Consider the following 17055-nt stretch of genomic DNA (forward strand, 5'->3'; position numbering starts at 1 on the left):
ACCGTACAAGCGCGTGTACAGTCCGTACTACTGTGGCGTACGCATACGCCAGCGCCCATATTGTGATCCGGACCGTACAAGCGCGTGTACAGTCCGTACTACTGTGGCGTACGCATACGCCAGCGCCCATATTGTGATCCGGACCGTACAAGCGCGTGTACAGTCCGTACTACTGTGGCGTACGCATACGCCAGCGCCCATATTGTGATCCGGACCGTACAAGCGCATGTACGGTCGGTATCACTGCTTGTGGGGTGCCCTAGGGCGTGGAACGCACCGTACCTGTGTGTAAATGTATGAAAACACATAGGGGACACATGAGGGACAAGTATAAGGGCCTAAATGCCTGATGGTTGCCATGGAGACTGAGTTAAATTTTTGAATTTGAGCACCAGGTGCACAGCAGAAGTCAGTTTGAAAGAATCTACATTGTTGCAATGTGGATGTTGACTTGACATCATTATCAAAACTGAAACCATGCAAAGCCACACACTGGGGTAGGTTTGAAGGGATTGGATGAAACGTAGGATGCTAATGTGACTGACCAATCAATCTGTACTCCTATACATGAACAGGCCAGCCAGGCATATATAAGGCAGCCAGGTCCCATGAGAGAGCACTTGCCTGCACATCCATTCATCCATGACCACTGCTGCTGATAGTGATTCCTCTGGCACCATGTCCAGGACTGTGGAGAGGTCACAGCCATTCACCCAGGAGGAGAACCTTGCCCTGATAGATGTGATCCTCCCACAGTTCCAGAGCCTGTATGGTCGACCAGGGGTTCAGGTGAGTGCAGACTCCACTAGCTTAGACTGTGCCCCTTTTGTGTGACAGTGACTTCTGGCATTGTGTCCATGTGTGACAGACATGCACTGTTGTTTGGAGTGGGTCCCAGGGTGTGGAAGGCCTCATGTCACCCATGCAGAGCATGCTGTGTTTCCTGTGTGCACTCCTCACTTGCATAGTGCCTACTGTGACAATGAATGCAAGGTGCATGCCACATTCTGCCTGCATACTCCTCCTGGGGATGTTGTTTCCACAGTCCTGATGTGATCCTGTGTTCCCCCCAGTGTGACAGGTGTCAGTACCCATGGATGTGTGTTTGTTCAGTGTACCTGTGCTGTGAGTGTCCAAAGGCCGTGTTCGTCCCCTGCACATTGGTGTGTGTGTTAGTCCCCTGTCATGTGGGTGAGTGCATATGGGGAGTGTTGCACACAAGCAGCATGAGGGATGGATATGGCCTGGCCATCGGATGTGAGCAGGGAGCAGTGCTGTGTGCATGCCGTGCTGAGCCAGCCCCACACCTGTGACACCCCCGTCTACTGGCACATGGGCAGAGTGAGGTGTGTACCCGCAGTTGGCAATGCCATGTGATTGTCCTGTACCTGTGTGTGTCTGTGTACTCTGCTGAGGTAGCATCAGTGTGCTGGGGCAGGTGACTGCTGTGAGGTGCTGTACATAATCCTGGTGTAGCCTGTGAGGCACAGTGTGATCCCTGGTCAGTGAGTGTGTGGTACCCCTCATGCCACCCGTGTGCTTCCACTGGCACGTAGTGCATTTGGCCTTCCACAGTGGATAATGTCCCTATGACAAAGGTGCAATTAGTTGCATGCATACCATGGCCTGTTCATAATGAGGATTGTTCTATATGTGTGTCTCTGTGTCTTTGCTCATGTGGATTAATGTATTCTCTCTTTTGCATCCTCACAGGTAGGCGCCATTGCCAAGGGGGAGATCTGGAGGGAAGCCGTCAGTGCCGTGAGGGGTACAGAGGGTCGGAGGCGGAGCCTGTCTCAGGTGAGGAAACGCTGGCAGGACATCCGGTGCTGGACGAGGAGGATTGCACGGCTCCTGCTGGGGGACTCACCTGAGAGCCGTAAGAACCGTGGCCGCCGTCGTCTGACCCACATCCAGAAGCGTGTGCTGGCGGTGGTCTTCCCCGATATGGACAGGCGCCTACAGGAGAGGCAGCAGCAGGAAGGGGGTAGGTACATGTGTGTCAGTTGTGTGTCCCCAGCCAATGTAAGTGTGCAGTTGCATGGATACACTGCCAGGGTTTGATTGTGCAGTGCGTCAACTTCTCCACAAAGTAGCACAGTGCTGTTCTCACTCCCTCCCTTCCCCTCCTTGCAATGTGTTCCCTGGTCTGTCGCCACTCTTGCACAAGGTTATTTATGCAGGCAGTTCATGCAGGTGCCCTATGCTATCAGCATCATGTGTGGGGGTGATGTGCCACAGGTATGGGGACCTTGCGTGTGCCATGGCCAATTTCAGTCATTGTGGTGTCCATGTCACTTGGCACTGATTGTGAATCACGACATAGGGGTGTGTCTCCAAAATGTACAGCCTTCCAGCATGCATGTCCAATTGTGTGCCCTCTGACATGATGTGCCTGAGTGGGAGGCCTGCTAAGTGCAGGGACGGTTGCTTAATTTGCAGTCATGTCCATCCTGGACCATGGAGGAGTGTGGGCACTACTGTGCCCTGGGGCACCTCTTCCTAGGTATCATGTGCGTCATCCAACAATATGGCCATTCACTGTGTCTTTGCCATGGGTTGCGTAGGGTGGCATTGTACCCTGGGCTCAACTGTTAGGACCTACAGGTTGCTACATGTGTCCACTGTACAGGGGGACCCATTTTGCTTGTGCATACTCACAGTGGGCATTACCTGTGTGTGTTGTTGAGACAATCTGATGATGTTTGCCTGTCAATGATGTGTGGACATGGCCACCAGGGGCTGTGTGTTTACAGTCATGAATTAGTGGAGGCCATGTGTTTCCATCCCAGAGTAAGAGGTGTACATACTTTCTCCGTCTCAATGAGATTGTCTCAGGTGTGGGTGGTTTGTGCGTACAAGGCCTACATGTCAGAAGCTTCATCCTCCTTGCTGGGTTTAGCCTGTGTGTGATGTTTGACTGGACATACGCTCAAGGTGCAGTGACCCTGTCATGTGTGGCCTGGTTTCATGTATTGCCTTTGCAGCATGCGGCAAGAGTAAATGGATATGATTCATGCTCATCCCTTTTTGACGACGCAGTGTGGTGCAGGTGCTGTGCACATTTGTCCCCAGAGGCTGACTCCTCTCTAAAATTTCAGGTGCAGTGATTTGCTGTTGTGTCATGATCTCCATTGTGTCTCAGTGGCATGGTGGGTAGAAAAACTGTGTGTTCCATGGCCTACATGTGTACATTGTTTTGTAGGTGTTACTCCTGTTGCTTTTCAGGCTATGCAATGTGACCTATGTATATTTGACTCATGTGACATAAGTGTACAGGTGTCTGATTTTCTCCTGTCTCTTCACCTTGCCCACAGCATCGCCGGGGGACACGGAAGGAGACACTAGCACGGACCGGGAGGAGAGATTGAGCACCAGTACCAGCAGTGCTGTCCTGTCTGGCACATGGAGTGGCACGGAGGCCGAAGGGAGTGAGGCGGAGGACCTGTTGACTGCCAACACAGACTATGACGCAGACGGGTCCGAGGCTGAGCTCCCAGAGGTGGCGGAGTCTGCCCCCCCAGCTGATGGCAGCCCTCCACATCCCCCCGCCACCTCAGGTTCCATCACCGGCCTCCCACATGCTCGTGGCCCTTCCCTCCGTGCTCGGTCCCCACATGTCTCCTTCCTGCCAGGCACCGCACCCCCTGCCCCTGTCACCACTGCTGCGGTGAGTGCGGAGTCTGTGGACATCCTGAGGCAGTTGCAGGTTGGTCAGACTGCGATGCTAAATGTCCTCCATGCCCACACCCAGGTGCTGACCCAGATGGAGGCATACATGGAGGGCATGTCGGCTGCGCAGTCTGACCAACGGCAGTTGCTGAGGTCCATAGACTCCACACTGACTGCAGCACTGGATCTCCTGCAGCGCTGCGTAACACCCCCTACCCCTGCCCCATCCACAATTCCCACTCCCGTGCCTGTCCCACGCACATCCAGACGTCAGCGTGCACGCACCCCAACAGACACAGGCACCACACCACCAGGGAAGTCGAAGCGCACACCTCCTGTCACGCACACACAGGGTGAGGAAGGCACACCCACTGGGTCGGGGGGGAAACGTAGAACACGCAGCCACAGTGGGAGTCCGCATTCCACACAACCCACTCCCTCCAAATCCACTCCCCTTAGCTCTCCTGGCCAACAGTCAGTGACAGCATCATCCACTGCGAGTGTGCCCCCCAGCCCCAGGATGACACCACCCCGCAAGCGGTGGAGGCGGGACCCGGCCAGGGGAGTTGAGTCCCCCACCCTGTCCACACCCTCCCCCAGTGGCGCTGCGACCCATCCCTTTGCCCCCCCCCCCTCCTTGGGGCCTGTGGTTGGATTGGGTACGGGGGAGTCGCTGGGGGAACTTGCCGACGTGTGCAGCGCCATTCTGTCCTCCACCTTTGGCGCTGGCACCCCCCCTGTGGCAGATTCATCCCTCCCTGCACCCACAACACCTACCCTTTCCCCTCCTGTCCCTGCGGTGCCTGTTTCCACCCTCCCCCCTGATGCCCCCTCTTCTGTGGATGAAATGGACTTGTGAACTGTGCAGGCAAGCTAGGGGACACACGTCCCGATGTGTACCCCCCCCCCGGACATTGCTGCTGGGCTGGCCCATGGCCCTTGTACATAGTGGACATTTTCTCTGATATATTTTCCTGCTGAATAAAGCCTTTTCTTTTTGTTTTGCACACTGATGCTTTCCTGGACTTGCTGTTGGTGCTGGTGCTCCCTGCGTTGGGGTGGTGATAATGTGTTAGGGGTCTGTGAAATGTTGGAGTGTGCTGCTCATGGGGTGTACCCTGCCATCTGCGTGCCATCACAAAGGTCTCTGCAAATGGTATTTGGTCATGTTTGCTCTCACTGTATGGTGACATTGTCCCAAGGTGTGTTCCGTCCTCTGTGGCCCAGGCCATTTTTCCTGCAGGGTGTCTCCCAAATGCTGTGCTGTGCTGTGTCTACATTTCCTGGATGTGTGAGGGTTGCCTTTCAATATAGCCATGCTGGCTCAGCGATGGCTCCGCCTGCATCTGGGGTATCACCCTTGTAGGTCACTGAACTTGTTGATGGGGTATATTGTCCGATGTCTGGGCACTGCTGGGAGTGATAGGTACACACCCCTCCTGTGTCTGGGCACTGCTGGGAGTGATAGGCACACACCCCTCCTGTGTCTGGGCACTGCTGGGAGGACCCTGCACCCACCCCTCCTGTGTCTGGGCACTGCTGGGGGTGTTTTGCACACCCCATTCTTATAGCAGGTTCGGTGCGTACATGCACGGGTGGGGGTTTGGTGCGTACATACACGGGTGGGGGTTCGGTCCGTACATACACGGGTGGGGGTTCGGGGCGTACATACTCTGCTGGGGTGGGGGTTCGGTGCGTACATACACGGGTGGTGGTTCGGTGCGTACATACACGGCTGGGGTGGGGGTTTGGTGCGTACATACACGGCTGGTGTGGTGGTTTGGTGCGTACATACACGGGTGGGGGTTCGGTCCGTACATACACGGGTGGGGGTTCGGGGCGTACATACTCTGCTGGGGTGGGGGTTCGGTGCGTACATACACGGGTGGTGGTTCGGTGCGTACATACACGGCTGGGGTGGGGGTTTGGTGCGTACATACACGGCTGGTGTGGTGGTTTGGTGCGTACATACACGGGTGGGCGTTTGGTGCGTACATACACGGGTGGTGGTTTGGTGCGTACATACACGGCTGGGGTGGTGGTTTGGTGCGTACATACACGGGTGGGGGTTTGGTGCGTACATACACGGCTGGGGTGGGGGTTCGGTCCGTACATACACGGGTGGGGGTTCGGGGCGTACATACTCTGCTGGGGTGGGGGTTCGGTCCGTACATACACGGGTGGTGGTTCGGTGCGTACATACACGGCTGGGGTGGGTGTTAGGTGCGTACATACACGGGTGGGGGTTTGGTGCGTACATACACGGCTGGTGGTTCGGTGCGTACATACACGGCTGGGGGGGGGTTCGGTGCGTACATACACGGGTGGTGGTTCGGTGCGTACATACACGGCTGGGGTGGGGGTTTGGTGCGTACATACACGGCTGGTGTGGTGGTTTGGTGCGTACATACACGGGTGGGGGTTTGGTGCGTACATACACGGCTGGGGGTTCGGGGCGTACATACCAGGGTGGGGTGGGGGTTCGGGGCGTACATGCACGGGTGGCGCTTGGGTGCGTACATACACGGGTGGGGGTTCGGGCGTACATACCAGGGTGGGGTGGGGGTTCGGGGCGTACATACACGGGTGGCGCTTGGGTGCGTACATACACGGGTGGCGGTTCGGGGCGTACATACACGGGTGGGGGTTCGGGGCGTACATACACGAGTGGGGGTTCGGGGCGTACATGCACGGGTGGGGGTACGGGCCGTACTTCCACGGGTGGGGGTACGGTCCGTACATACCCCTGCCCACGCTCTGCGTGCCTGGGTACGGGCCGTACCCATGCCTTTGGTGTGTGGGTACGGTGCGTCCCACCATTGTTGCGGGCCGTGGGGTCCGCACCGTACACAGGCCTTGGGGGCGTGGCTACGGGTCGTACCACGCGTACCCCTACATGACCCCAGCAATGCTGGTACGAGCTGTACCAAGGCCTTTCTGACGTGGGTACGGGCCGTACCGCTATTGTTGGAGTGACGTAGGGGGACGCGTGGTACGTTCCGTACCCACGCTCTTGCGGCCTGGGTAGGGTACGTACCGGTTCGCGTGACCATCCACTTCCGTTGTGGCGGACGCTTGCGTTGCTGGCCTTGCCCCCACCCCCTGGAAGTGACCAGGCCCTGATGGTCAGGTATGTCCAGGCCATGTGTGATTTGGTACCATGTGTTGGTGTTGTGTGTCCTGCCCCTGCCCCCCCCTTTGCCCCTGGTTGTTGTGCTGACCTTCTGCGGCGTCTGCGTCGGTTCCTGTACGCCAGGTGGACTGCTAGGAGGGCAGGGATGGCACGTAGGTTCGGGTCCATGTCTGTTCGTCGCGTCCAGCTGCTCCTTGCGTGTGTCGTCCTGATTTCCCGGCAGTTTTTGGCAGCCGGTAAATATTTTCCGTGCGGGATGACGTCGGTTCGAATCGTACTTCCTGGTTCGTGAAACGTAGGCTGGATGCGTACCGACGTCACGTCGGCTCCTTTCAGGATCGGAATTGTGTTTAGTTTCTGTTCGGTCGGTGTTTTGTTCGAATCGTACGGAAATGGTGTTTCCGTATGAATCGTACTTGCATTTTCGGATGGATTTCGCACCGGGTACGAGTCGGACGGAGAAAAGGCTCCGTCCGACGGTTCGTACCCGGTTTTTACCGGATCGGAATTGGCACCTTAGTGTAGTATTTTTCTTTGCTCTTGTATTTCCGTCGACAGTATTTTCCACACCGATGACTTTGGAAACGTAGAACTTGCTCCTTTAACTTGTACTCTTCTGTGCTTTTAGGTATAGCACATGTTGCATATTCTTCAATGTAAGATAACACTGCTTCATCAGTATCTGTTCCAAACTTTGGGGCATCCTTGATCCACAGCAGCATATGAATATGAGGAGCACCTCTTGCCTGGTACTCTTTTCTCCAAAAGAAATCCACTACTTCTCCAAGGGGTGGATTTTTTTTATTGCAGATGAAGGACATCATAGCCTCAAATCTATGATTGAAATATCTGCAAACATTAACCGGATCCAATGAGCACAGTTCTCCTGCTGTCTTGTATTCGATGTTTTCAATGTTTGAATTGGCCTCTCGTAGAAAATCCAGTAAATCATCCCAAGCGTACTCGGCGCAGCTTAGGGTAAGGAACCATGTTGGTGTTCCTAAATTGCGTAACATGCATTTTAGTTCACCATGGCGTCGGTACCAATATTCATTTGTCCCACGCTGACAAGCCATCAGATTGATCAGTTGTGTTTCCAAATGATCATCTCGGTGCTGCACTTTCTCCATAAAATCCTTAGCAGACACATTTTGTAAATGTACTCCACTTTTTAAAATGTGATTTACTGCATAAGACAGTGCAGACAAGTCGCTTTCAAATAAAAGATGGAACAAATAAGGGATACTTTGTCGAAATCTGGGATCTTCAGCATATAGTCTTGTAGTCCGATACTCAGAAGCTGGAATCTGTTCCGGACGTTCATCGTATCGTCCTCCTTTTCCTTTAGGAAACAGCTGGGGAAAACATCGAGCTTCCAAGCTCTCCTCCCATACACTCACGGGATTTCCTTTTGCTTTCTTCATCTGAAAGAGATCAATATTGTCTCCCATAACTTCTTTCGAATGGAGAGGATGTATGCTAAAATGTTCATAAATTTCTTCTTCCTTTGACTTGTCCACTTTTTCAATTTGTCCACTTGGTGTTTCTGTATCTCCTTGTAAATCTTCTTCTTCTTCTTCTTCTACTATATAAATTGATTCATACCATTTGTTATTTTTTTTCAAATACAAATTTGCTCTTTGTACTTTCCGCACATCTACCAGCTCCTGCCAAATCTTCTTATTCTTTGTAGGTACACCATTAACCAGAATAATTAATGGTTCAGTTTCCAAAGTATCCGCATCAATAGTTTCCATATTTTTTTTCAAATCCAAGGGCAAATACACCACTCTACCTTTTAAACCTCTCACTAAATCTGAAGGAGGTAATTTACCAGTTTTGGGCTCCATACGTACTATGGTCTGGAACGGATGAACACATTGAATGAGTATAGACTCATATGTATTTAATTCAGAAAGTTCAGCAGGAATAGCATCCAATTCTAAATTATTATGTACAGCTCTGGTCGGCATTCTATTTTCCTCTAACTTGTTGTAGCAGTATTTACAAATACGCTGATCTTCACCCAATTCAAAACAATTTTCAAGAAATATATATGTTGCAAAATCCATCCACTTATAATTATCTTCATTTTCACTCTTTCTGTAGAGATCAACATTCCTAGTTTGTTTTCTATAATGAGTTCTGCGGCAACAAATACAAGTAACATTTGGTCTTTCATTAGAGACTATTGCAAATTTTGTTATGTGATCATTAAATGTCTTACTTACACAAGGTTCTACATTCTCTTCCACTTCTGCCTCATTTACTGTGTCCTTCTCTGCACTGTTTTGTTCAGGACCAAAGTAACAAAACTGAATTTCATCAACAACCTTCTCTACATCTGATACCGTTCCTCGGAACAGAGCCCTATTCAATTCATTTAACTTTATTGCTGGACTTTTGGCAAAATACAACCGTCTCACAAACTTTCTCATTTCAGTATGATGAACAGCCAGCATCCTAAAATGATGGAAAACACTATTGCACACTTTTCTAGATAGACAAGCAAGAGAATGACCCTGCAAACCAGTATTCTCTCTCACTCTGCATGGATCCAGACTTTGAAGCACCTTAATCTTTTGTTTTACACTTTTTTTACTATATTCTCTTAGAAACTCTCGAAATCTGTCAATAGATTCCTGACGCACAGTGCAAATACTACTACAATTCCAAGTGTACACTGGGGCTTTAGGACGTCTCCCCATTGCCTCATCTGCCATCACTTGTACCTCATCTCTTGGAACCATTATCTCCTTCTCCATTATGCAACCATTTTTTACTTCGTATGAACGACCTCTGGTGTCAACTGCATGCAGCAAACTATTACTTTGAAAATAGCTCTCTTCATTAAAAAAAGGTTCACTACTTGAGCTATGCATCCACTTTCCTAAAAACACTTTACAAAAATTTGTTCTGTTCACTACTCTTTTGCTTTTGCTTTGTGATTTCAGTACATTAACCATTTTATCTAATGTACGCATCCTATTCAAAATTAATATGAATAGTTTCCTTTTTAATTCTAATGCCTTTGCTGCAATGGCTTCAATTTCTTTTTTTCTCTTATAATATTTAGCCTTTTGCTTATATTTCTTTATATCCTTTATCAAATTGGACATAACTCTTCTCTGAAACATTTTTCTACGTATCTCTTTAAATGCTGTTTTTCTGTTTATGTTAAACTTTTCAATTGCAGAAGGTATATTTGCATTAACTAAATCCTCAATTTTTTGCTGTTCTGTAGGTTTTGTTACATTTTTCCGAGAACAGACATTTTGTACATTTTTGTTTGTTTTCAATATTTTGTTTAGGAATTGTCTTTTTTGCTTACCAGAAGATTTTTTCTTTTTCCCAACATCAGCATCTTCTACTAACTTTGGTCCTCCAGTTGTCCTCAAATATAGTTTTTTTTTTAGCGTTTTTTGAACTCGAGATTTTGTAGGCATCTTAAATTTTGTTCACTGTTCTTCAGCAATACCTGCAAAAAAACTAAAAAAAAAATTCTTTATTGTATTTAAATATATTACTACATTTCTTTTCACAATAGTCACAAAACGAAATTTCTTTGCCAATTTGAATGCACACAAACTCCTCTTTTTTTTTGGGCAAGTGAAAATCTGTATAACAAACTGTCACATTATGAAACCAAGCTGTTTTTTTTTCAGACCACCACCGTGTGTATTCTCTGTGACTGCCTACACTCCAGCAGGGGCAACCAGCCTTAGTGATGCTGAATGTATTTGCATTACAGACTTAAACCTGAAAACCCCACTCGCTTCTAATTACTGTGCATGACTATACATGGCAAGCACATGGGTGTGTGCTAAACCTCTGCTTCTTCCCCCAAAAATTCGCTCCTCTTTTCCATCTACTGCAACTGTGAAATCACCAGAGCAAGACGCAATACATTTCTGCCTATAATTCTTCTATGCACACAGAGTCATGTTTTCACATTAGTGCCAAAACGAAATTTCTTTGCCAATTTGAAAGCACACTTACTGCTCTTTTTTTTTTCGGGCCAAGTGAAAATCTCTTTTTACACTTTGAAATCACTTTTACAGACTGACACATTCTGAAACCTTTTTTTTTAAATTTATTTAAATGCACATGTCCAAGCTGTTTTTTTTTCAGACCACCACCGTGTGTATTCTCTGTGACTGCCTACACTCCAGCAGGGGCAACCAGCCTTAGTGATGCTGAATGTATTTGCATTACAGACTTAAACCTGAAAACCCCACTCGCTTCTAATTACTGTGCATGACTATACATGGCAAGCACATGGGTGTGTGCTAAACCTCTGCTTCTTCCCCCAAAAATTCGCTCCTCTTTTCCATCTACTGCAACTGTGAAATCACCAGAGCAAGACGCAATACATTTCTGCCTATAATTCTTCTATGCACACAGAGTCATGTTTTCACATTAGTGCCAAAACGAAATTTCTTTGCCAATTTGAAAGCACACTTACTGCTCTTTTTTTTTCGGGGGCAAGTGTATATCTCTTTTTTCAATTTGAAATCACTTTTACAGACTGACACATTCTGAAACCTTTTTTTTTAAATTTATTTAAATGCACATGTCCAAGCAGTTTTTTTTTCAGACCACCACCGTGTGCATTCTCTGTGACTGCCTACACTCCAGCAGGGGCAACCAGCCTTAGTGATGCTGAATGTATTTGCATTACAGACTTAAACCTGAAAACCCCACTCGCTTCTAATTACTGTGCATGACTATACATGGCAAGCACATGGGTGTGTGCTAAACCTCTGCTTCTTCCCCCAAAAATTCGCTCCTCTTTTCCATCTACTGCAACTGTGAAATCACCAGAGCAAGACGCAATACATTTCTGCCTATAATTCTTCTATGCACACAGAGTCATGTTTTCACATTAGTGCCAAAACGAAATTTCTTTGCCAATTTGAAAGCACACTTACTGCTCTTTTTTTTTCGGGCCAAGTGAAAATCTCTTTTTACACTTTGAAATCACTTTTACAGACTGACACATTCTGAAACCTTTTTTTTTAAATTTATTTAAATGCACATGTCCAAGCTGTTTTTTTTTCAGACCACCACCGTGTGTATTCTCTGTGACTGCCTACACTCCAGCAGGGGCAACCAGCCTTAGTGATGCTGAATGTATTTGCATTACAGACTTAAACCTGAAAACCCCACTCGCTTCTAATTACTGTGCATGACTATACATGGCAAGCACATGGGTGTGTGCTAAGCCTCTGCTTTTTCCCCCAAAAATTCGCTCCTCTTTTCCATCTACTGCAACTGTGAAATCACCAGAGCAAGACGCAATACATTTCTGCCTATAATTCTTCTATGCACACAGAGTCATGTTTTCACATTAGTGCCAAAACGAAATTTCTTTGCCAATTTGAAAGCACACTTACTGCTCTTTTTTTTTCGGGCCAAGTGAAAATCTCTTTTTACACTTTGAAATCACTTTTACAGACTGACACATTCTGAAACCTTTTTTTTAAATTTATTTAAATGCACATGTCCAAGCTGTTTTTTTTTCAGACCACCACCGTGTGTATTCTCTGTGACTGCCTACACTCCAGCAGGGGCAACCAGCCTTAGTGATGCTGAATGTATTTGCATTACAGACTTAAACCTGAAAACCCCACTCGCTTCTAATTACTGTGCATGACTATACATGGCAAGCACATGGGTGTGTGCTAAACCTCTGCTTCTTCCCCCAAAAATTCGCTCCTCTTTTCCATCTACTGCAACTGTGAAATCACCAGAGCAAGACGCAATACATTTCTGCCTATAATTCTTCTATGCACACACAGTCATGTTTTCACATTAGTGCCAAAACGAAATTTCTTTGCCAATTTGAAAGCACACTTACTGCTCTTTTTTTTTCGGGCCAAGTGAAAATCTCTTTTTACACTTTGAAATCACTTTTACAGACTGACACATTCTGAAACCTTTTTTTTTAAATTTATTTAAATGCACATGTCCAAGCTGTTTTTTTTTCAGACCACCACCGTGTGTATTCTCTGTGACTGCCTACACTCCAGCAGGGGCAACCAGCCTTAGTGATGCTGAATGTTTTTGCATTACAGACTTAAACCTGAAAACCCCACTCGCTTCTAATTACTGTGCATGACTATACATGGCAAGCACATGGGTGTGTGCTAAACCTCTGCTTCTTCCCCCAAAAATTCGCTCCTCTTTTCCATCTACTGCAACTGTGAAATCACCAGAGCAAGACGCAATACATTTCTGCCTATAATTCTTCTATGCACACAGAGTCATGTTTTCACATTAGTGCCAAAACGAAATTTCTTTGCCAATTTGAAAGCACACTTACTGCTCTTTTTTTTTCGGGCCAAGTGAAAATCTCTTTTTACACTTTGAAATCACTTTTACAGACTGACACATTCTGAAACCTTTTTTTTAAATTTATTTAAATGCACATGTCCAAGCTGTTTTTTTTTCAGACCACCACCGTGTGTATTCTCTGTGACTGCCTACACTCCAGCAGGGGCAACCAGCCTTAGTGATGCTGAATGTATTTGCATTACAGACTTAAACCTGAAAACCCCACTCGCTTCTAATTACTGTGCATGACTATACATGGCAAGCACATGGGTGTGTGCTAAACCTCTGCTTCTTCCCCCAAAAATTCGCTCCTCTTTTCCATCTACTGCAACTGTGAAATCACCAGAGCAAGACGCAATACATTTCTGCCTATAATTCTTCTATGCACACAGAGTCATGTTTTCACATTAGTGCCAAAACGAAATTTCTTTGCCAATTTGAAAGCACACTTACTGCTCTTTTTTTTTCGGGCCAAGTGAAAATCTCTTTTACAGACTGACACATTATGAATCCACCATGTGTAACTACAACAAAAACAATTCCCATTTCTATTATTCATTTCTTAAGTTACCACATACATCCCCTCTCAAACTGTAAACTCACCTTTAAAATTAGTTAGTTGTGAAAGAAATGTGTCACTCAAACAGCAGATTATCAGAGCCAGGATCTCTGTTCTGTACACCTCTCTCCTCTCAGCAGAACCAGATAATGGCAAACTTTCCCTCTATTTTTCCACACATATACATGTAAGTTTCAAATCTCAGTGCTTCCCCCTTTTTTTCAAATGTAATGACACATTTCTATTGGTTGAAAACCAACCCTTTTCCAAAAGTACCCTGCCCCCAACTTGACTTCTGCCTAGTACCCTTCCCCCAACTTGACTTCTGCCTGCTACCATAGCAACAGCTCATGGAACACTGCTGTGTGCAGTTAGGTCAGAAGTTCGACACACAATGTTTCAATTCCACAGAGCAAGAGTGCTTGACTTTTCAAACCTAACTGCAAATCCATAGTACTGTTCTTTGGTTACACATTTTTTTGTACCAATACAAAACATGCTTCTATTAATTTTCACATACAGCCTAGTTTTTTTTCTAGAATGGTATGAAACAGCCAATCAGTTCTTTTTGTTTTGTAAAAAATATGTATGCCTCCATTTCCAAACTGTCTTTCTTTTCATATTGCCATTCTACTGAAAGACACCTCCTGAGTGCATCCAGTTCTCCTTTGAAGATGTTCACAGTGTGGATTGTAGGGCACAGCTATGTCTTCTGGAGTGAAAAGTTTGCAGAGAAAACAGATATGGTGAGAGACCTTGCTTTGCCAAATGTAGACATTAAATGGATTGGTCAGAGAGGGTTAAAGTGGCACCAATTGATGCCATTGGTGAAATCCTTCATGCAAATCCAACACCCTGACCTCATAATAGTGCACTGTGGTGGCAATGACCTAGGCACTTTGACTGGGGTAGGTCTGGAAATGCTTATGAAGGACACCTTTGCACAACTGTTTTTACTTTTCCCTAAAACTGCCTTTGTGTTTTCCAACATATGCCAAAGGCAAAAATGGAACTGGTCCAATCATTTCTGTCCACAGATTGACAAAGCAAGAAAGCACGTCAACAAATCTGTTTCTGCTTTCCTCCGTGACTATGGTATGGGTGCCATTTACCACAACAACTTGCGTTACGACATGCAAGACATTTATAGAGGAGATGGTGTGCACTTCAATGATGAAGGGAACAGAGTCTTCCTCTTGAACCTTAGACTCTGCATCGGTACTTACTTGTAGGTACCACTAAAAAAATGACTCCATAAACACAACAGCTCTTTTTAGAGCTCCCTAATTTCTAAACTCTTAAATCTGATTTTCATTTATTTATTTTTATTTTTTTTCCCGTACGCTTACCGTGAGCTTACCGTACGCGTACCCCGTGATTTTTTTTAAAATCAATAAATGTTTTCTTTGTACTTTTCTGTCCTTCTTTGACCCCCTTACAATTGTTAGGGGGTCTGTAACTCTCCTCATTGCCCCCTTTCCTTGTTTTCACTCTTTTTTTTCAGAGTGAAATACACAAAATGGCGGCCGCCGCTTCCTGGTTTCGGCCGATTCGAATGTTTACTAAGATCTAAGAGCCAATCAGAATCGCGCTCGCGCACGCCACCGTACGCTTACCGTAAGCGTACGGTAAGCGTACCGTAAGCTGGCTCAGATATATATATTGATTTAAAGGCTATTTTCTCAAAATCAACTGAACTGATTTACACCAAACCTACAAAAGGCACTTCCTTGACCTACGGACTACCTCTCTGCCAAATTTCTAGTAATTCTGTTCAGCCGTTCGGGCTGTAGCTCGTTCTAAAGGTCCTATGGAAAAATGCATGGGAAAAACGCGTTTTGGGACCCCCCTTTTATCTCAGCCCCCGCTTGACGAATCCCCCCGAGACTTTCAGGGTAGGAGCGGAGCGTAGCGCCCCACCTATTTTGAGAAATTCGCGAGGATTCGTCGACCGGCGCCAAAGTTATTCAAAATAGAATGTTGAGGTTTTCCTATGGAAACGTGGTCCTAACTATAACTACCTACTGGCGACCGCCAGTAGGTAATATATATATATATATATATATATATATATATTTCATGTACATTTATTTATTGCAATATGATAATCATTTCATGCTATTTTATCTGAAAGGAGTTCCCTGTTCTAATATTCGCTATGGGGTGATGAGCGAGATTTCACGGAAGCTAATAATTCTATTTTTTGTTTGTTATGATTAAACAATAAACAAGGTTTCAGAGAATGTAGGTTAGTGAAAAGTTGCAGAGGCCTTTTATGCTAATTGTTCATTTTAAAATGTTGAACAGTGAACAGATATGTCATAAAAGCTAAGAACAGAGTGGGAGAGATAAAGTCAGAGTTCAAAAAAGAGTTCAAAAAAGAGAAGTGTGACCAAGGCCATACCGAATCCTATCACTTTTCTTGGTGGTTGATTACTGGGAGGTATATTTAGCCTTCGTTCAAAGGGCTTATCAGCTTTCCAGCTGGCATAGATGAGAACAGCATACACTGCTGGATGGTTAATGTGTTGTGATGTACTGTTCTTTAAAAAGGGGAAGTCTTAAACTCTTTCCTAAAGTGGAGCAGCTTTGGGGTGGTCCTGATGGATACAGAGATATTGTACCAGATCCAGAGTGCAAATATTTGTCAGTGGGTGGTGGAGTGCGTGCAATCTGACTGGGTTTTTAACTTAGGGTTGGAACATTGACAAAGTCCTTAGTGCCAGGGGGTCTAGAAAGCATGTTTCCTGGCAAAGTTCTAGAATTTGAACACTGAGTCCTAAATTTTTGCACCAGGGATCCCATATTTTTCTGCATCCAGTGAGACACCATCTTGCATTTTCCTTGTGTGTGCAATGCTCCTTACCTTGAAATCTTTCTACATGAGGTGGGGAACTGTTGGAGTACCAAAGGCTAGCAATATCCCTTTTGCGCAGGAGGGCACCCTAATTCTAGTATATGAGCATATCGTGTAACCTCCCACTCCCCATTAACACCCATTATACCTAGTTTTGGTAAAAGCTCAGCAGGACACCCTAGTACCTTGGCAAGGGTTACACTTTTTATCTGGCAGTAATGCTAGATCACCAGGTAGCTCCTAGTCACATTGAAGAAGTTGGTCTCTCTTGGCTTATACCGTGGGAAATCTCCTCATCTTCCACAGTTAGATGGGGTGGGTAGTAGAAGCTGCATAAGAATTTGAATTGTGTGTGTCAAAGCCATGTAAGGATGGTGAGTTTGCAAGGTGCAATTATGACCTTGGTCCATTCCTCACCCTTCCGAACACCAGTCCTATTGTCTCAGTGAATCTGCATCTCCGTGAACTAAATGGGCAGATTGATTATAAATATGCAGC

At 46.5% G+C, this 17055-nt stretch overlaps 2 protein-coding genes across 3 annotated transcripts in view; both read right to left on the minus strand.

Annotated features, from left to right (window-relative positions):
* Positions 1–13854, minus strand: part of LOC146789330 (uncharacterized) — a 55347-nt gene extending 41493 nt beyond the window's left edge. The window contains exons 1-2 of the mRNA XM_085630051.1: positions 13745–13854; positions 8221–10294 (exon numbers count right to left, since the gene is read on the minus strand). Coding sequence (XP_085486177.1) covers positions 8221–10251 — 2031 coding nt within the window. The 5' untranslated portion in view covers positions 10252–10294; positions 13745–13854. The remainder of the gene's footprint in view (positions 1–8220; positions 10295–13744) is intronic.
* CDK14 (cyclin dependent kinase 14) overlaps positions 1–17055 on the minus strand; it is a 2110677-nt gene that overhangs the window by 584613 nt on the left and 1509009 nt on the right. The gene's annotated exons all lie outside the window — the stretch shown is intronic.

The sequence above is a fragment of the Triturus cristatus genome, chromosome 10 (genome assembly GCF_964204655.1).
Source record: "Triturus cristatus chromosome 10, aTriCri1.1, whole genome shotgun sequence".
Lineage (NCBI taxonomy): Eukaryota > Metazoa > Chordata > Amphibia > Caudata > Salamandridae > Triturus > Triturus cristatus.